Source organism: Coturnix japonica, chromosome Z, assembly GCF_001577835.2.
Source record: "Coturnix japonica isolate 7356 chromosome Z, Coturnix japonica 2.1, whole genome shotgun sequence".
NCBI classification, from domain to species: domain Eukaryota; kingdom Metazoa; phylum Chordata; class Aves; order Galliformes; family Phasianidae; genus Coturnix; species Coturnix japonica.
This window is the reverse complement of record NC_029547.1, coordinates 58,893,565-58,914,325: the sequence shown is the minus strand read 5'-3', so window position 1 is coordinate 58,914,325 and position 20,761 is coordinate 58,893,565. Positions and strand designations below refer to the sequence as shown.

The 20,761-nt window shown below is 35.6% G+C and overlaps 1 protein-coding gene across 2 annotated transcripts in view; it reads right to left on the bottom strand.

The window, feature by feature from the left end:
* SHOC1 (shortage in chiasmata 1) overlaps positions 1–20,761 on the bottom strand; it is a 43,639-nt gene that overhangs the window by 7,944 nt on the left and 14,934 nt on the right. For both annotated transcript variants that reach the window (XM_015849869.2, XM_015849868.2), the window contains exons 9-22: positions 20,255–20,384; positions 19,328–19,422; positions 18,374–18,616; positions 16,740–17,192; positions 14,886–15,011; positions 12,889–13,065; positions 11,346–11,453; positions 9,562–9,749; positions 6,478–6,550; positions 5,228–5,297; positions 4,562–4,740; positions 3,945–4,050; positions 1,197–1,308; positions 107–228 (exon numbers count right to left, since the gene is read on the bottom strand). In XM_015849869.2, coding sequence (XP_015705355.1) covers positions 107–228; positions 1,197–1,308; positions 3,945–4,050; positions 4,562–4,740; positions 5,228–5,297; positions 6,478–6,550; positions 9,562–9,749; positions 11,346–11,453; positions 12,889–13,065; positions 14,886–15,011; positions 16,740–17,192; positions 18,374–18,616; positions 19,328–19,422; positions 20,255–20,384 — 2,182 coding nt within the window. The remainder of the gene's footprint in view (positions 1–106; positions 229–1,196; positions 1,309–3,944; positions 4,051–4,561; positions 4,741–5,227; positions 5,298–6,477; positions 6,551–9,561; positions 9,750–11,345; positions 11,454–12,888; positions 13,066–14,885; positions 15,012–16,739; positions 17,193–18,373; positions 18,617–19,327; positions 19,423–20,254; positions 20,385–20,761) is intronic.

Genomic DNA, 20,761 nt, shown 5'->3' with positions numbered 1-20,761 from the left:
GCAAAATTCAAATAACAAAGAGTCTTAGCTTGTTCTGGTATGCAGCTTCGCTTAGTAATAGCTTTTGTAAAAAATACCGAGACAGCAAAAGAATTTATTTACTTACTCCAAGCTCAGTCTTTCTCTGGAGCAGAAAACAACCCAACAGCGTGTATATTGGAGTGATAATGCTGTCAGCTTCAATATTATATTACTGCAGGACTCCTCATGATTTAATTCATCCATGTTCTACCATTAAATTAATATAAAAAGTAAAAACTAAATAAACATATTACCATGGCTTTCACAACCTCTTCATACGCATTGTTGTATTATATGTGAGTTAGATAAAACATGCTTATAGGTAAATAATATAAATAACAAAGACATATCTGAGGATCAAAAATATTCTAATTTATTTCTTCACACCTTTTTATTTATCCTGTAAAAAAGTGACACTACTGTTAACTTTTTAAGATGTTCTCTGAGTTTAAGAAATTTTAACAATGCAGGGTACTGTTGCAAACTCCTGCAATAGTTAACATAACTTATACAAATCACATTATAACTACAATGAATGTATTAAGTACAGCACTGCTAATTGCATGACCACAAGCAATAAGTAGCATGTAGGAATATCTATCTGCACAGAGCTTGCAGTCCTGTTTGATAATTTTTTCCTTATCAGTAGTTGCTCTTCTACTCATTAAGGCATTTGTCTTGCTACGTAACAGAATTTACATACTATCCCATCAATTAAAGTATTTCTTATTTTTATAAAAAGAAGAACAAATTATTTTCTAAATTAATTCTAAATTAATAAATTTATTTTCTAAATTACTAACTATCTGGAATGGGAAGAATTAACATGCAGATTGGTAGGAGAATATAGTCACACAAATATACTTAACTTGTTATTACAACATTCATGTATACAATCTTATCCTCAGCTACGTATCTTAACCATATTTATACAATCAGTTTGAAGTGAAATGTGATAATTCTGTGAAAAAAACAGTAGTGAGAAGAGAACATTTTAAACTAGTCAAGCTGGCATAGGCAGAATTTTGGAGTTAATGAATTTGGATATAATTTGTGTAATGAGAAAATGCATGATTTTGATATCATTAAGAACAGAATATACATTAGTATGGAGACATGGTGAAGAAGTGATCTATTCAGATACAGAATCTGAACACAATATTTTCAGTTTGTACCTGCAAGAAGATAGCAGTGCATTCATCTATTGTCAACACAACATATCTGTCTGTATCTCCAAGTAGCCTTAAAGAGTAACTGCTGCTTCTTTCAACAAAAGTAATGCTGTAGCTGAATAAGTAAAATTCTGTTATTGAATCTCAGTTAACTAAAATACTGGACTTTCTTGAAGGACATGAATAGCATTCATCTCTTTATACAATTCTTGTGGCTCTTTGTTGTTTTCACATTGTGTTCTTTCTCAAATGATGAAGTTAACTTTGAGGCACATTCAAAGAATAAACATAGCTGTAGAAGTCACATACTGAAATACTACTAGGCTAAGACTTGTTAGACTCCTGAGCCAACAGGACACATGTTGGACTAAATGATCTCAGAGGTCTTTTCCAACATAGGTGATCCTAATTCAATTACACTGTTAGCTTCATAGCACCTGAACTTAACATGCACTCTTTGAGATTATAAACAATGATTTATTAGCAAAACTAAGATAAATAAATAAAGCAAATGCTTACACTGACATCTACGGGACAATAATTAAAATTCCCTTAAATTCTTTTTGAGTAATTGTGTGTATACTGTATTTCGTTCCTTCCTTTCACAATTGTGCAGCATGGGGAATACAAACCAGGTGAAAAATTACTGACTGCTGCTTGCATGATGCTAAATGTTTCTTTTTTGACTGAAAGAATACAGCCAGTAGCACAATGTTGTTTTACGAGCAATGCCAGCAAAAACTCACTTAATGAGCACTGCATGTTTAGAAATTTAGAGGAGTTCTGGCTGTCTGAGGTGGAAAGCAGAGGAGAAATGATAGTCACATTAACTGACTTCATCCCCAGGAAACACATAGGACCAGAATCTGCTAGGAAAAGGTTTCCTAAAAACTTGTATGGACAGCATATTCAGCCATGAGCTGAAAGGGGAACTGTAAGAATCTCTGAAACTACTTATTTATTTAGGTGAATGTGAAGAAGATCTGCTGAGAAACTACTGAAAATCTCTGACTATTTAGCTAGTGGCCAAGCTGAACAGTGAACTTGAACAGGTCCATCTTTAAAAGTATATCTCAAACCAAATGTTCTAATCCTGAACTTTAAGCATCATTTTTTTCCTGTTAAACTGCAATTAAACAGATATAAAAAACTGGAAAGTCTCTTCAACAGCATGGTGAAATTAACAACGTGCATCCCTGGCACTGGGTTTGATAGGTGATGCTGCTACTTCTCTTTCTTTCATTTTAAAAAATTTTCTGGGTAGAAGACTGTTATAGTGTGTATTTATTACTAGGAAAGTAAAATACAAGAAAATTATGCCAAAGAAAATAATGCATATGAGCAATGTTTTACAAATATGCAAATATTTGTACAAGCTGAAGAGGTATTCAAAATTCAGCAAATATTAGATCTTAAATAAACAATGAAAGTATTTACTTGTTTACTTTTAACTTTGCCTCTTCCAAAAGCTATCATGCATCAGAAAATGAAACTTTCACTCTATCTGTAGTGTTTGGGTACTTAAAAATACAAAAATACAAAGCAATTATTGCGAAGAGTTAATACAAACTCTTCAAAGCATATGACACTGTGATTTTCAGGGAGAACAGACAACTAAAATAGTTGTTTTCATAAAAAGTTCCAGCTCATCTTAAAAATGAAAAACATCAGTGTATCCTCTTGTTGACACATGTGCTAATCTATAGAATAAATGCACTGACTTCAGCAGAAAAGCTATCTTATTGTCCCTTGCAATGTTAATACTCTAAATGTGGTAGTGTACCTTACATCAGAAAGCTTATACATCTTTATCAATGATCTAGACAGTGGGATTGAGAGCACGTTTGCTGGTGACACCGGTTTGAGTGGTGCAGTTGACACAATAGAAGGGAGGGCCACAATCCAAAGGGACTCAGAGAATCTTGAAAATGGGCCAGTGTGGCTCACACAGGCTCACAAGATGCGAATACCTCAAACATGATTCAAGAAGGCCAATTGCAAAGTGTTGCATCTGAACTGGGGCAATTGCAGATATGAGTACAGACTGGGAGTACTATTGAGAACAGCCCTGTCGAGAAGGCCTTTGGGTATCTGGTACACGAAGAGCTGTTTGTGAGCCAGCAGTGTGTGCTTGCAGTCCAGAAGACCAACTAGATTCTGGGCTGTGTTAAGAGGGTTGGCCTGCAGGGTGATTGTCCCCTTCTGCTTTGCCCTAGACATGGAGTTTTGGAGTAGGTCCAGGGGAGACCACGAGAATAATCAGAGGGCTGGAACACCTCTCCTGTTGAGACAAGCTGAGGGAGCTGGGCTTGTTCAGTCAGAAGAAAATGCTCTGAGGGAGAACTCACTGCAGCCCTCAAGTACTTAAGAGGAGCTTATAAACAGCAAGGAGAGCTACTACTTGTGTGGTCTGATAATGGTAGGATAAGGGGAAATGGCTTTAAATAAAAAGAGGACAGGTTTAGATTAGATGGTGGGAAGAAATTCTTCTCTCTGAATGGTAGGGGACAGGTACAGGCTGCACAAAGAAGCTGTGGATGCCCCATCTGTGGAGGCAACCAATGACAGGTTGAATGGGCCCTTGGCAGCATGATCCAGTGCCTGATTTAGTGGATGGCAACCCTGCCTATGCTAGGGGGACTGATCTGTAACATCCCTTCTAACCCAAAGAAGGGATCTATATCTTAGAAAACTGATTCTATACCCTGGAAAGTAATTAGTCGGTAAGATTAGCAGGTCATTTTCACTCACCGAGTCTCCAAAAGCTGAAGAAAATCTGGCATACTAAGAAGACCTTCAGTGGTGAGAAACACATAAGGAATCTGAATCTCCAGAAGAGATGAACCATAGTGATTCCCTGAAACATTTTGCATACATAAGATAATAGTTTAGTCAGCAAAACTTTCAGGATATATTTCAGTATTTTAATTGATGTATGTTCAAAATATACAGCTTTTATTCATCCACATTATAGTGCTTCTGCTAAATGCTATTTTTTCCCCAAAATTAAATACTTCTGAATCCCTTTCCAGTAAGCTGTAGCTTAGATTTATTCTTTTAGATTCACAGTAACATTCTGTCAGTATGAAGAAGGGTAGATAAAGCTTTTATCAACTGTCAGCAACCTGTAAACTTGGCAGAAGTGTTTTATAAGAGATCACCAACACTTAGTACCATGTTCTGGCCAAATATAAGATCATAACCCAAGAAAAACATCTTCCTATCTTTCTGTATAATATAATCAGCAATATTTGCCTAGTTTTATCCTGCAGAATTTATGATTCATTCTCATCCCACACACAAATGCAGCATTTCACAGAATAGAAAATACTCTTCTCTTGTATGTCAGTCCAATTGTCTGCACTTACCCATTTGTACTGTTTCAGGGAGGATGGTTTTATAAGTAATGTAAGTAATATTTAGATCTTCACATCGTCTTTTCCAGCAAGAGTTTTCAAAATAATCATATTCTATAACTAATGAGAAGTGTCGCCAAGGGAAGTCAGCTCCAATGTTCTGATTGTGTATAATAACACAGACATACTTACTGAGGATATATAAAAAAATAAAAATAAAAACATGTTCAGGTACAACTGAAATAAACAGATTTTTACTTTGAAGAATTTCAGTTGTTTGAGGTCTGCTCAGAAAAAGATCTTACCCTTCCTAAATTTAAAAACTGTAATTGCTTTAAAAATTCACTTTAAAATTTAAAGCTGCACTCCCCCATACTCCAGTTATCTACTTAAACAATTCCTATCTTCCTGAATACTCATACTTTGTCATTGCTTCAGTGAGAGTCTTTATAAAACACTTATTTGCAATTGCAAGGGGAATTCCTCCGAGCCTTGTAACTAAACATTTTTGCTGGAGATCAAACAAAATTTTCTCCTCTCAGAAAGAAGCTGTAGATACATATTCTGAAAATTTATCCAGAACAAGATACTACAGTGATAATGAACAAAAGTTTTACTGAAGAAAGCCATGAGGAAGGACTTCTGGCTATGTTTTTTAGAATCTAGATTTTAACTTACTTGCTGATGATATCTTTATAACCCAGAATGTTTTCTTTTTTCTCAGAATTCAAATCAATAGCTTTTAAACCTGCATAAAAATTATTAAAATCTTAATCAAATAAATTGTGTTCTGCTGGTACAAAGCTAATACAGAATGAAGCACTTTTTGCCATCAAGTTTTAAATACCTGTATGCTTCCTGTGTGCTTTAAGTTTTGCAAACATAACTGGAAGATGCAGCTAGGAAAGTTCTTACTTATGTAACATGAAGGCCTCTTTTGTAAAGTTTAAGTCAGCTGGATTGGCTTGTGTTTGAAATTAAGTCTTAAGTGAAAACAAATCAAGCACTTAACAGTAAACATTATTATAGTTAGTAAAAACATTGTAAATGTCTCCCTCCTTTAAAATACTCAGAAAGATAAGCTGTCTTTTTTTTTTTTTGAAGAACAAAAGAAATTCAACTTTATTTTAATAAGCACAAGAATGGTACAAGACATGATCTTGTTAACAATTAAGTAAAAACTCACAAAAGTAAGTTTTAAAAAACAACATGAGAAGAATCAGAGGCTTTATCTATACATAAGTGCCGTCTCAAATATCAATCCTTCTGAAACGTACGTCTTTTCTACCAAATGAATCTCCTATGTTTAAAAAGCTTGTATAATGATTACACAAAAGTAAAAGGACAACAGGTGTTGCTTCATCAGTGAGGCCGGAAGAGAGGAAATCCATATATTTTTCTTGGTTGTAATAGTTTGTTATTGATGATGCTCATGTATTTAGCCAATTAACAAACAAGGTCGGCAACAAGGGGTGAAAGAATGACATGACCTACACCAAAATACTCATTTAAAGTCCTATTTTAGAAAGCTTACTTAAGACTTCTAAATTATCCTTAAAATTGACATGCAGGGAGGAATACTTCTGACCTACAACCAACCATAAATAGATAATCTGATCAACTGATACAATAATATTATGCAATGGGTGCCGCACATACTTCATGTTCTGTTGATTACATTTTTGACTTGACACATGAACTCTTTTTTTGTAATAAGACATTATACCCTAAACTGGGAGGGGGGGAGGGGGTGGGAAAGGAAGGTTTATAGAAGAGTCTGGAAACAGAAAAATGTGAGTAATGTACATAGACATGCCCCAGTGAAGAGAAGGATGAGAGACATCCGAAAAAGCACTTAAAGAGGAAAGTAACTAAGAACAGAATACACAAACTTGTCCTTTCAAAAATGGATTAAAATAATTATTTACCTTCTACTCTAGATACAGTGTGAATGAGAGCCGCTTTTTCTCTTTCAGAGTCCATTCTTATTATGATTAGTATCTGGAAGGAGACAAGATAAAGAAGTAAAAACAAACCACAAAACATTCCTTTCAGTCTACTTAATATCTTTCTTTCTCCTTTGGGGAAAAAAAGGGGGAAAAAAGAAAAAAAGAAAAAGAAAAAAAAATATTGACTAAGCAGGTGGCAAAAATGGAAATATCAAAATTTTCCATAATCACAAGTACATGCAAATATTATTACAATATTTGAAAAAGTACACACTAAAAGATGCCAATACAGTAATTCAGTTTTATGGACAGGCCTCTTCTAATAGAAGTCTGAAATCTGAATTTTTAAATCAAAAGTTAAAATGATTTTTAATGATACTAAGACATTATGCTACATTATTACCGTTGCACTGGACAGATGATTATTGTCACATTAGAGATGTTATCCCTATGGAGGCAAAACTTAAACTGAAGTTGTTTAGAATTAAGGTGGTGATGTACTGGAGGAAGGCACAACATTCTACCATACTAATTAGAAAGATTTTCCAGGCTGTAAATAAAGTGCTTTGAAGTGTTACTTCTAAAGCCACATTACATTTGATAGTCACTAAGCATTGGTGAAGGTAGAAATGCTGAAAAGTTTAGAATTCAGCAAATAACCACACACTGGACACTACTGAAAAATGTGTTTACCTTATCCATAATTTTGAATGGTACAAATGGATTTTGTATTTCAATTAAATAATCAAAACATTTAAATAAGAATGTGTACACACATACAGGACTTACACCAGACCTTCAGCTTCTGACAGGATGATATCTGAACTGGTAGGAAATTTTATATTTACTTTTCATGGCACAAACAATACAAGATTTTTAAGAAGGCACATAACATGTCTAACTCTAAGACCTAAAGGCACAAGGAGATTATATACATAAATGTCAAAACTCTATTAGACCTTCGTAGAAAATAACTTCTGGACATCCTTCTACCTGACAACCTTAAAAAAGACAAATTTCCCCTTAGTAATGAAGAGAACAGCCATCTGATAACCCCGTGGTTCCTTTCAAAATTGTTTTGAACATCTGTAACTTAAAATGCAGATCTGTTTTTTAACTTCATAATTGAACAGCAAACTCACTGCATCCTGTTGTGAGCTAGATTACGTTTTTAGTGGTTTTCTACATAGTCGTGAGTAGAAATGAAACAAAATGAAACAGAAAGATCAGAAATTAATTTCAGATTTGTTTCCTCTATTTTGTTAATAACTTACTCTGTTACCATTAATAGTAACTTTGGCTCATTAAAGGATAAGTAGATTATCATGTTTCATACTGTACTAACAGATGCTGATGTGAAAGGACAGAGTAGGAAATGGTTTATGTAATACAACTTCCACTTTGCATTAAAGCTAGAATACTTTTTTCTCTTCTGTTTGACTGAGACCTGTCACTGAATGTCAGTGAAGCATGAATGATCTTGTAATTGTGAATAAAATTGCATATGCTCTAAAATTCTGCAGACACAAATTTAAGTCAAACTGGCAAGTCAAAACTCAGTTATATTTCAAAATGTTAAAAACTGCATCTAGTGGAGTTCATAAGAAAGACAAAATTTTCAGTGAACTGATATTAAGATAATAACGTTGTCATATGTCTCCCAGTACAGTATGATCTTAGTAACAGAAAGCAAAATGCATAATAATCAAGAATAAGAAAATGATGCTGAAATCGACGTACAGGTACTGCTGAAAGATGAGCATCAAAACGATCAATAATATTTTGTTTAAGGTGCTTCATATCCAACTTAAATTTCAATAGAACAGCTTATTGTACTTGACTTAGCACACCTATGGTGGAGGCAACCCCACAAGCCAGTCAAGCGCAGGTTGGGCAATAAGTGCATTGAGAGCAGCTGAAGGGGCCTACAGGAAAGATGTGGAGAGACTATTTATTAGGGACTGTGGAAACAGGACTAGGGGGAATGGCTTTAAATTGAAGGAAGGTAAATTTAGATAAGATATTTGAAAGAAATTCTTCAATGTGAGGGCAATGAAGCTGAGGCCCTGTCCCAGGCTTTCTGGAGAAGCTGTGGATGCCCCATCCCTGGAGGCATTAAGGCCTTGAGTGTATCTTCAGCAAACTTGCTGACAACAGTGAGCTGAGTGGAGCAGTTGACACAATAAGATATGCCATTCAAAGTGATCTGGAGAAGCTTGAGAAGTAGACCAAAATGAACCTAAAGACATTCAACAAGGCCAAGTGCATGATGTTGCAGTTGTGTTGAGGCAACCCATATGGAGTCCTGTAGAGAACCACTTGGAAGTTCTGGTGGATGAAGGGCTGTACATGAGCCAGCAGTTCGTGCTAGAAGCCCAGAAGGCCAAATTTATCCTAGGCTGCATCAAGATAGGGTGAGGAGGTGATTGACCCTTTCTGTTTTGCCCTCATTTTCCCACCCTGAATACTGAGCCTAAGTCTGGGGCTGCCAGCACAAGGATACAAAGTCCAGATGAGGGCCAGAAAGATGGTCAGAGGGCTGGAGCACCTCTCCTATGAAGAAAGATTTAAGAAGCTAGGCTTGCTCAGCTTGGAGAAGAGAAGACTCTGGGGAGGCCTTGTTACAACCTTTCAGTTCTTGAGCAGAGTATAAAAGTAGGAGGGAGGCCAACTTCTTACAGGGGCAGAAAATGAACAAAGGGACGTGGCTTCAAATTAAATGAGAGAACATTTAGAGTGGATACTAGGAAGTAATTCCTTAATCCAATGGGGTTGAGACACTGCAACACATTTCCCAGAGAAGCTATGGATGCCTCATCCCAAAGGCATTCAAGGACAGATTAGTTGGAGCCCTGAGCAGACTGACGTAGTAGATAGCAACCCTGCCTATAGCAAGGATTTGGAATGGGATGATCTTTATGGTCCATTCCAGTCTAAGCCATTCTATGATTCTGTGATTTTCCATATTTAACAGATGCCATTTCTCATTTAAAGATGGTTTTACAATATTAATATATTTTAGACCAATTTCATTTGCTTAGAGAGACTATTTATATTGCTAACCTTAACACTGTGCTCCTCAGCATAAGTTTGCATCCAATTTAACATTCGACACCGAAGCTCTGTTTGTTTGGGACTGGATTCGTGTTTTTTCTGGCTGCTGTACTGTACAATCTTCAACTGCCTCCAGATATTATTCAAACAGGATTCTAAGATGTTTTTATAGATATCCTTTGCTTTAGACAAATATCCTGCTGACAAAACAACAACAACAAAAAAAGTAATTGCAGAGACAAAAGACATTTGTTAATATTTGGGTGCCTAATATACATGTACACTAAAATATGTGAGGGTAGCTTGCTCAAAAAAGCTGAACTGGGTGAACAATAAGGAAGAATTCTGCTATTACTAGCTTGTATATAACTGCCATTTTAAAAATTGCTATACCTCCTGTAATACTATGATTCCAGCTAGAGTTACAGAACTTAATGTTTTGAAACTTTGTTATATTTAATTGGTTTGCATGGTTTACACTAAAGAAGTTCCACTGCTTAAATCTTTACTTGTCCTATGTGATGTCTTTTATACAAATGGTGAGCAATGGCAGGGGTATAAAAAAATGCACAAAGAAAAAATAGATCTAAGACACTTATGTGGTGAATCACACATCACTGCACAAGGTTATAACATTAAGTGAGAACTACAGGGCCTATGCAGAACTCAGTTTTCTAATATCCTTTGTACATGTGCAGTATCTTGTGGCAGGTACTGCTGGGATAAGGACGCACAAGTGTTGATCAGCTGTACAGGGAGAAACTTCTCTTTCCCTCCCATCCTCTTACTTTCTACTACAATATCAACAGAAAACAAACCTTTTTAGAACTCATTTGTTCATTCTCTATTTTTCTCCCCATTTTTTTATTGCTAAGAAATGAATAGGCAAATACAAATTGATTATTTTTCCAACAGTTCAGTTTAGGGCAGATGTTTTCCATTTTACATCATCTTTGAAGGAACATTCTACATGATGGGATAACTGGGAAAAACTGTAGCTTGAAACTCAATGCCTTTTTCTCTCCTACAAACACTTAGGGAACCTGATCTTAAGGCATCCAAAAAGCCATTAATTTATCTACTCTGGTAGATCTTTCTGAAAAATCACAGTACAATGGGAACTTGAGAAGCATGGCATTGTGACTTCAGGCATAAAATTAGCTTATAATGAATTTTTCAGATCCCAAATCTGATTAGAATAATAGCAGAGAAACACAAAATGGTCATTGTGAGTCCAGTACTGAGATCTGGAAGGTAAATTCAAAACCCCAGCCTTATCATGTGTTTGTTAGACTTAAGATTTTGTTTGAAATGGCCTTGCTTTTAAGTACCTCATTTTCAATGAACCTAAGACTATTTAAATGGAAACTGTTCCATTTCAGAATGTGAATTGTGTGCAACAAAGAACCTGTCACTTTTGCATGTTCCCCTGTTTCAATACAGAGATTCCAATTAAGGCTTGTCATTTGGAAAGAAGTAAACACATTATGTATGTAGATGCTCGCATCCACATAGTAACACAAACAGTGGAATATTATTCAGGAACTGAGCCCATGTAGTACCGAAGTACAGTCATTCATATCTAATAATGGAACAGAAATAAGCAAGTAAAGGGAGAAGAAAATTACAAAATGACATGGAAACTACGCAGGATGCTTACTGGTTGTCAGCTTACACAGTTTACAGACATGAAAACCTGCAGAATAACAAAACAAAAACAAAAACAAAACCACAAAACCACACCAAAAAACCATGCAGATTTTATGTATCATTGTTCACTCACAAAAACAGACCTAGCGCTGTGTCCAAGCCACATGTTAACAGAAGGTCTCGACATGTCACCAGCAGATGCACCAAAGCAGCATGTCTGAACAGCATGATCTCTTTCTCGTCTACTTTACCTTTACAAAGAGTAGACAGGTTTTGTTCACATAACATTTCAGAAATTACACAATAAATATGCAAGCAATTTACAAGAGCTCAGCATCTCAGAATTTTCCTTAAAACAGTTAAATAAATATAAACTTGAAAGACTGTTCAAGAAGTAAAAGGCCTAACTTTCTCATGTTATCTGATCCACAGCAAGCATGGGGAATATATGGGGAAGCATTTCTGAAAGCTGTGTAGGCATAGATGGTGTTTGCTGGAGGATAGGATAACAGTTCCTCCAAGTCTGATGTTAAATTGACACTGTCTTAATGATTTTGGTAAGACAATTTTCAAACAGACACAGAAACTTATAAATTTCCTGTCTTTTGTTCATACTACTGCCTCATCTGACAAGTCAACAGCATGTTTTTGTATACTCTTCTCAGAAATATTATCCTTTCTGCAGTTCACTGACATGGGTGGTCAGTTTCTCCCTCATGTATGGGTGAAGCGGACTGCTTCTCTTTTTGAAGATCCCTCAAATTAACAGAACTCTACTGATCATACTTTTAATATAGTAGTCCTATTGATCACAGGGTGTCATCTCGCAGAGACCACTAAAATAATTTCTGTTCATCTTCTTGCTCATTTGCAATTTCATTGTCACTTCTTTCATTCTGAGAAAGATACATGAAACCCAGAAAGTAATAACATTTGAACAGCTGAAATTTGTCACAGAGCTTGTGACATAAAATGCAGACTCGTCAGGCAGTAGACAGCTTGCTCTATTATTCTACAGGTATGAGCAGTAAAAGTAAAAACAGAACAAAAAATGAACAAACAAAAAACAAAAATTCTGAATGTTCAAAAGCTTTCTGTATCTTCCTCAAACAGTCCGTATTTTGCTGTGAATTTTGCCATCCCTCTCATATCTGTAGCATGAAGATTTTTGTCACAGATTAATTATTATTATTATTATTTTTCTTTTCCTGGTTCTTCAGAGTTTGCACATACCAGAAGTGAAGTTAGAAAGAAATGAAATCAATATGATTTTCTTCCTTCTGATTTCTAAAGTAAGCTTAGCATTATTCATTTATTTTCTCTGTAGTCATGTAGATGTAAAAAAAACAAAACAGCTACCAAAACAAATGACAAAAATATGTAGACAGCTTTTCACCTTAAAATTTCTAAAACAAAACAAATGATTTTAACAGTTTGATATTGAAGCAACATTCTTTAATCATATCTAAAATATTTTAAAATGAAGTTCAATTAGAATACTTCTTGTGTTACAGTATTTAAGTTAATAAGTGTAAGGCTAAAAAAGTAGGAAATATTATTCTAGAAATAAAACCATACAAGACAAATTGCTGAAACTTTGTTACTTAATGGATACGTTGAGCTGTGTGTCACCATATATACATATATTAGTGCTGCAGATGAAACACAGACTTTTTAAAAACATACCTTCTTTAAAATGATCACATATCATCTTCTCCTGTTGCTTTAGGAAAAATCTTGTGTGATCAAACTTAATGCTGTCAAAGCTCCAACTTACAGAAGCAAGTACACCCAGACTTCTCAAGTCTTTTAAAGCAGAAGTGGCTGCTTCCTTCAGCAGGCAGTATGCCTGGCATTGGCTTTCTGAATAAAAGAAAACACAGTAGTAAAGTTTGGCATCATGTACCAGATGATAATACTCAGAACACAAAGCTACAACATTAACAGAAAAAACAAGTGCTCACTATAGATCCTGCTGGGTCATAGAATTAAGCTACTCCTCACAGCAGGCAACTGTATTATTTCATCCATCTCATAAAGAGACCCAAATACATGATGAATAGTTAGGATTTTATGACTTCCACTAAGTTTGAAATATTACTCCATTGTTTAATTATCTTTGTTTATTCTGTAGCCTAAGCTTAGACTTAGCTGACAATTTCATTTGTTATGATAACTTCAACTTCTTCCTTAGCATTCAACTTCTGGTATCTTTGGCTAGCAAAGTCAAAGAAATTGATCTCTTAGTGCTTTTATATTTTCAAACTAAAACTAATAGTCCTAAATAGCTTCTAGGTGGCTGTTTTATAATTCCTTCTAAGTCATAGCCAAATTTTTGCAATTAGAATCCTTGATAGAGCTGATGAATGCTAAGTGAGCTCAAAGGAATGAACTTTTCCACAGGAAATAGAGTGAAATACTTTAATACCCATTATCTTAATATGCTCGTCATAATAGTTGAGTTGATCTTGTTAAGAACTTGTTGAGAGCTCAGTGATTCTTCTCTTCCAAGAATTTACTATTACTTTCCAAAGTATATTAAGCTGACCTATACAAATTATGTAATTCGGCTAGCTGATGACCTAGGTTTATTTGGTCAGGGTATTACTTCCTAACAATTAAAAAAGAATTCATTAAACATTCTAAACAAAAATTACTATCATGTCCATAGCAAAGCATCCATAGCTTCATCACCTTCCAAGAAAGGAATTTACTCTTAATATTTAATATAAATCAAAGAACTGTTTAGAACTATTATCCCTTGTTCTATCACTGCGTGTGCCTGCAGATGTCTCTTTCTTCCTTATAAGCACCCTTTAAATACTGGAAGACCACAATGAGGTCTCGTCTGAGCCTTCTCTCCTTCAAACAGAAAAAATTCAGCACCCTCAGTCTTTCTTCATGTGAGAGATTCTTTGCAGGGCTGATCTCAATCCTTTCATCCCCAAATCTGTGAAATTGTTTTGGATTGCCCCAATCCAGGTGCAGCATCTTGCACTTGGGTTTGTTGAAGCACAATGAAAAACTACATTTCAAGGACTGTAATGGAGTTGGGCATGCTTTGTATATGTTTAGATTGAGGCTGTAAAATATCTTGGATAAGTATCTTTTTAATATTTATCTACCAGGAATGGTTTCTATCTACAGCTCCTACTGTATGGCAGAACTGTAGTTCTCAGTGCACATTCTTTGACTTAAAGAAAAAATACAGCAGCACTGAGTAAGGCTCAGTTATGTATTAGATAAACACAGAGAAAACTGCTATTATGTGGAGGTAGCATGGTTAGTTTGTTGAACTGGACTTCATTAAAGACATTTTCATTGCTAATCCATCCTGCCACCTATTCTCTCATTTACTCTGTGGAAAAATTCGCATTCATAATTTGAGAATACTGATTAACCTGAAGAGATTTCGTGTCAGCTGACTTGGGTCAGACATAACTAAAAACATGTATTTTTTTGTTTGCATGGCATTTGTCTTAGTGCTAAAACATAGTTACATAGCCTGTTCTCACACCAATGCATACAAACGCCCATCTCTTTTGAATGTCATCAGTCACAAGGATGATAGTAAGCTTAATAATTACCATATCTGTTTGACTGGCAGTTTTTAATATAAAATGATAATATGCTACTGTGCTATGTATCTACAGCCCTATAAAGTACATCAAAAATCAGTATACCTGATGCTTGAATTTTGACTATGACACTGCTGTCATTCTCTTGCTCTTTTTTCTCTGTTCTTGCAGGCTCACAAACAGAACTGTCCTCTTTGTGCACAGGTAAATGTAGTTCTTCAGGCTGTAGCACTGAGTCATTAAATCAGGGATAAACATTTTGATACAAACATAACAAAACCCTCTCAATGAAGAAAATCATTTTGTAAATGACTTTACATGCAATAAAAGCTTTTCAAATTAAGTAGCTTGTACGACACATACAGTGTTTTCTTTCCACAAACAGCTTTCTTTCCGTGGTCTCATACTACTGAAAAAAGCATTGAGACAGACCAAGACATGGCAGAATCAGGCTGCATTTCCTAGGAAGTGAGGCACTAACAAGTTCTCAGTCAGTGTGAGTGAAGATGCTAGATAATGAGCAAGTACGAGTGGAAAGGATTAGATAACATAAGCAACCTAGAGAGAACATGGAAACAGCAAATGACAGAAGAAAGATTTTCTTTGAACAATTGTTTACCAAAGATAACATTTTCTTCCTATCTTACAGCTATCTATTGCAAGTTACTAGTATTTTAAAGATTTTTTTGCTTTGTTCTTTATAAACACTGATGCAAGACCTCCATACACTACTGTCCACAAAGCTTCCTTTGTCAGTGCTATCTCTTATTTCAGACATGGGTTCTGACTGGTTGTCTCCTAAACACCGCCAATTATTTTCAGTTAAGAACTTCAGTTAACTCAAAAAAACAAACCGGCCAAATAGAGATAAAAATATAATTCAAAAACGCCTAAATTTCTAATTAAGTCTAAAAGCCCCCTTGTTTTAAAGAGCTAGGTGGGTGTTAAACTTGGATCAACAAATAGCTTTTACTTCTTTTCTCTTGTATATTTTTTAAACTAAATATTATGTAAAGTGGAATCTATAAAAAGTAAGCTAAACAAGATAAACAAAGGAGGAATAGCCCTTTCACAAGCTTACTGCGCCCTGCTTGGAAGTGTAGAATTGACTGCTTGCCTTTCAAAACATTTTTATTGATCTTAGAAGATGCAGTTGTAGTCAGAATTCGCTAGATGGTGGCATAAGGCTACACTTCTGATAACTTGCTCTAATAGTTTTAAAAGTGAGATTGCTGCTCAATCAGGCCATGAAGTTGGGTGGGTTTTTTGTTGTTTTTTTTTTTTTTGGAGGGTTGAGGGAGTGGGGGTCAGAGGAAGGGGGGAGGTTAGGATGTCTACCAGAAACTGCAAAAGATGAATTTCACCCAGAATTAATTTGCTCTATATTACTAAAAATAACTTATATACAGAATAAAGAGAATCTCAGCATGGCTGCGATAGGCAGGGACCTCTGTGTCTGTCCTAATCCCTGTTCCAGCAGGAAGGCCCAGAGCAGTATGCCTAGGACCACATCCAGGCCACTTTGGGGATCTTCATGGAGGAAACACCGCAGGATCTAGGCAGTCTGTGCTAGATCTGGCACCTGCACAGTAAATAAGTGCTGCCTGATATTCAGTTCTTCTGGAGTAAGTACAGTTTAAAGTCAGTCTTCAGAACAGGAACAAACTCATGCATATTACACTAAAAACCAACCAAACAACAACAAAACAATAAACAAACAAACAACTCCCCCAAGCCCTAGAACAAACAAAAAACACCCAATGAAATCTAAAGAAAAAATGAGGTCAAGAACCATAGATGAACATTTAATGACATTAAAGATCTTAAAAATGTTACCACTGAACTGACATTTTCCCCCCAGAATTCTACAAACATGAACTACCAGCATCCATGGCATCCACCGACACTAGAAAGCAGTACTGAAAATGGAATAACAGCAGAATAAAGTGATTAACATACCTTTTCCAGGACTATCTACACCATTTTTTCCCTGACTTTGAGTGATCGTCTGTTTACACCTTAGCATTATAAAGTTGTTCAGATCAGAATCATCATTATCCCATTTTGAATCCAGTGTGAATGATGCGAGTTTCTGGCCCTCAGAAAACCTGTGTTGTTTAAAAGGCACATCTCTACAGCTGACAGACCCAAGTGATATGTTTGTCTTCTCTTCTTGGTTTAAGAAATAAAGTGGCTCTTCTATCTTACTCTTCTGTGCATTTCCTCCTGCAGCACTTTCCAGAGATGTATTTATTCTGTCTATTTTGAGAGAAGATGCAGCATTTATAGGCAGGCCAAAGTGCTGCATCTTGTTCTGAGGTGGCATGCAAAGATCAGTTACTTTGTCCATCTGATGTCTTTCACCGGAAAGCAATTCCTGATCTGACACGGAATTCTTCTCTTCAGGCCATCCTAAAAAAAAAATAAATAATTGATTTCTCTGCTGTAACACAGAACTTTTTGTTTTTTAAGTTGATCCGAGTTAAAGTAAATTCCTTCAGATTTAAAGCATTTTTTTATTTCTTCTTTCTTGTCTTCCCAGATCCCTAGAATTTAATTTTAGAAAAACTGTACTGACTACTCTTCAGTCAAAACGTTCAATTCAATGCTACTGTTTTGTTATCAGTTTTCAAAAGTGATGCTTCCTGCTGTTAGGTTTCTAAGTGGGATAGCAACACATTTGACTGGGAAAACTTCTCCCCTATATCCAATCTAAATCTCTTCATTCTGAAAACATTTCCTCTTGTTCTATCACAACAGACCCTACTCAAGTGCCTGTCTCCTTCTTTCTTATAGCTGCTCTTTATGTACTCAAAAGTCACTATAAGGTCTCCCCGGATCTCTCTCTTATCCCAGATGAACAGCCCCAGCTCTCTCAGCCTGTCCTCATAGGAGAAGTGTTCCATCCCTTGGATCATTTCCTTGGTCCTCCTCTGGATACACTCCAGCAGGTCCATGTTTCTCCTGTACTGAGGACTCCCTTATCTAGATGTAGTACTCCAGATGAGGTCTCTCTGGTGCAGAACAAAGAGACAGGATCACCTTTCTCACCCTGCTGGCCACGCTTCTTTTGGCCTGGGCACCTTGCTACAACCTCCTTTCAGAGAACTGTAGAGAGCAACAAGGTCACCCCTGAGCCTCCTATTCTCCCAGCTGAATAATTCCAGTTCCCTCAGCCACTCCTCAAAGACTTGTGCTCCAGGCCCTTTCCTTCTTTGGGCACATTCCAGCACCTGTTTTTTTTACCCAACAAAGAGTACACTTGCTCAAGCAGTGGGCTGCAATGTGTGAAACCATTTAATTTAAAAGTACTTTGGTTGACAGAGGTTACACTTCATCTTCATACTTTTAGAAAATATAACTTCGTATATTTAAACATTTTTGTTACTGCAAGATGTTTTAACTATCTGAAAGTATGTCCTAACTACAGCAGCATTTCTGTTTCATAGTGTTACAAAACACTTTGTTCTTGAAAACAATTTTTTAAAATTTCTGTCCTTGTTGGAAGTACGTAAACATCCCTTTCTTTATCTTTCTCTGTATAAATCTTTGCCTTTTTACCACTGATTTATTTTATCTTAGAAGATACTTACTTTCTAACTGATATATAGAAAATTTTGTGAATGCTTCTACCTCTGTAGAAAGCAAACTGTTTGTATTACTGGAATCTCCCTTTAATTGCTCCAAAGTTTCAACACAGACCACATCTAATCCCATAGGAAGCCACCAGTCCTTCTCCAGAGAGATAATCACTGGTGTTTCTACGTCAATTGAAAGCATCGTCCTCAGTTCTGTGAGAGAATGGTGTCGATATTCAAGTTTAAAGCTCCAATAATCTACAAAAACAGAAATCAACATATAATGTTAATGATTTAGAAATGAAAATAAGCAGAATATCACACTGGAAATGAAAAATACCAGATACTCATGGCCTGTGTGTAGTAGTAGTACACATATTCCTTGGTTTTAATTTTGTTTGTAAGCCAGTGTTCATTATGACACATAAAAGCAAAGCAGTTACTAGTAATGAGTGTTCTGGTGCTGTCAGAAATCACCTGCAGTTTTTGTTTTGTTTTTTTTTTTGTTTTGTTTTGTTTTTATTCATAACATGAATTCAGCTCTTGTCAAGTTAAGAAATATTATTTTCCACTTTCAGTATTTTTCTACTGCTTGATAAACATTACTTTAGGTAAAATAGCATCCAAAATAGAGTTATTTCAACAGATTTTATTATTAAGTTCAAATTGCCTCACTTCTTTAATACAGTTAGTAGTATTGAACAGAACATTTTGTTGTGAAGTGAAACTCTTCATTCAAATTATCTCCACAGTAGGATACATGGCATACTAAATGCTTTGTTGCCATATTGTTTATGTTTACTTCTACTTTTAAAAAGTCAGGTTATCCAAACCAGAGAGTTACATCGACAGGGTGAGCCCCAGAGGCTCAAAAGACATACTTTGTATTATGACATTATCTTTCCCACTGCATCTTCTCCATGTGTGTGGAAATGTTCTACATCAATTAGAAGTTCAGTATCTCCTTACCAACAAGCAAAAGAGAGCTCACATTATCCCAGTACTTTTCTGATTGCCATACCAAACAGTCCAGGTATTCCTTAGAGGGCTCTGTAATCAAAATACTAAGAAGAACATAAGAGAAGACATAGAAATGTCAAGTTTAGTGACATTATCTGTCGAATTTTAAAACTGGTTGATTTTTACAAAACTACTTTTAAAGACACGCCACCTCTCCAAATTTCATGTTCATACACTTCTTCATTAAAAATATTTTCTTGTGTCTATAGGACATAATTTCATGCAACACCACTGTAAGAAGGAAGATGTGAGAAAAGATATCAAGTCTGTTTTGTGAAGCAAAGTTTTGCTGAATGAGAATTCTCTACATTGCATTCGCTTCCATGAAAGGTATTTAAAGCCTTTCTGCCTATGCAGAAGAGACAGCAAGATGAAAAATGTTAGTCTTAGAACAGGACAAAAAGGAAAGGATGAAGCCATTCTGATTCTCTGTCAGTATAGAAAGGCTTGAATTGCATTGCTGTGTACCCCCAGACCACAGAATATACTTTCTTACTTTCTCCAGAATTATTTTCAGTAGGTGATACCTAGTAAATGCGTGTAGTTGCTAAATGTATAAACACTGATACACATACATGCATGCCATACAAAAATATTTACTGTTGTCTGTTCAAAAATGAGAATGGATTTTCAGTCTATCAATTCTCCCAGGGGAAAGAGGTTTACAATAGAAACTGTTGTTTCTTTTTTCAAGCCCTCTTTAAAAAGGCCAGAGGTAATTCATATTGTTTACGCTATAAGACAGTATATGTAAAACTGTCTCAGCACACATCACTACCAATTCACAAACAGACTAAAGCAATTTTTGCACTAATTTTAAGGATTTATGATTTAGAGTGCTTATGACAGAATTTATTACTACAAAGTTTTCATTACCTGTTGTCAAAAAGAGGATTAAGTTCTTCTTGAAGTCCTACACAGAGAAAATCCACTTGCGATCTTTGTTGTTTGCATGGAGGAGTTAAAGGTACTTCGATTTCATCTTTCAGGTATGAGATGTGATTGGCTAGAAAACATATAGAAACCCACCCAAACTAAATAAATATCTAGTACAGTTCACAAGGCTTCATGTGAATGAAGCATGCAAACTTAGAAATTTTACATTGATGAAATTCTACACTAACATTTGTAATATTTTAATGGGTTAATCCACCACTTCAGCAATAAGAAACAAATAGGCACATTTAATATTTAAATATGCCTATTTCAATGCTCCAGACAGTTTGGAGATATTAATGTGTAGAGATTACATTTCCATACTCATTCTAAGACACAAATCTGGCTACCTATGCTTCCCTGTAAGATAATGCTTAGGATTAAATCACTAGGCATTATGGTTGAGGTTTGATGTTAACTAATGACCCCTGTCAGCCTTCTTAGTTC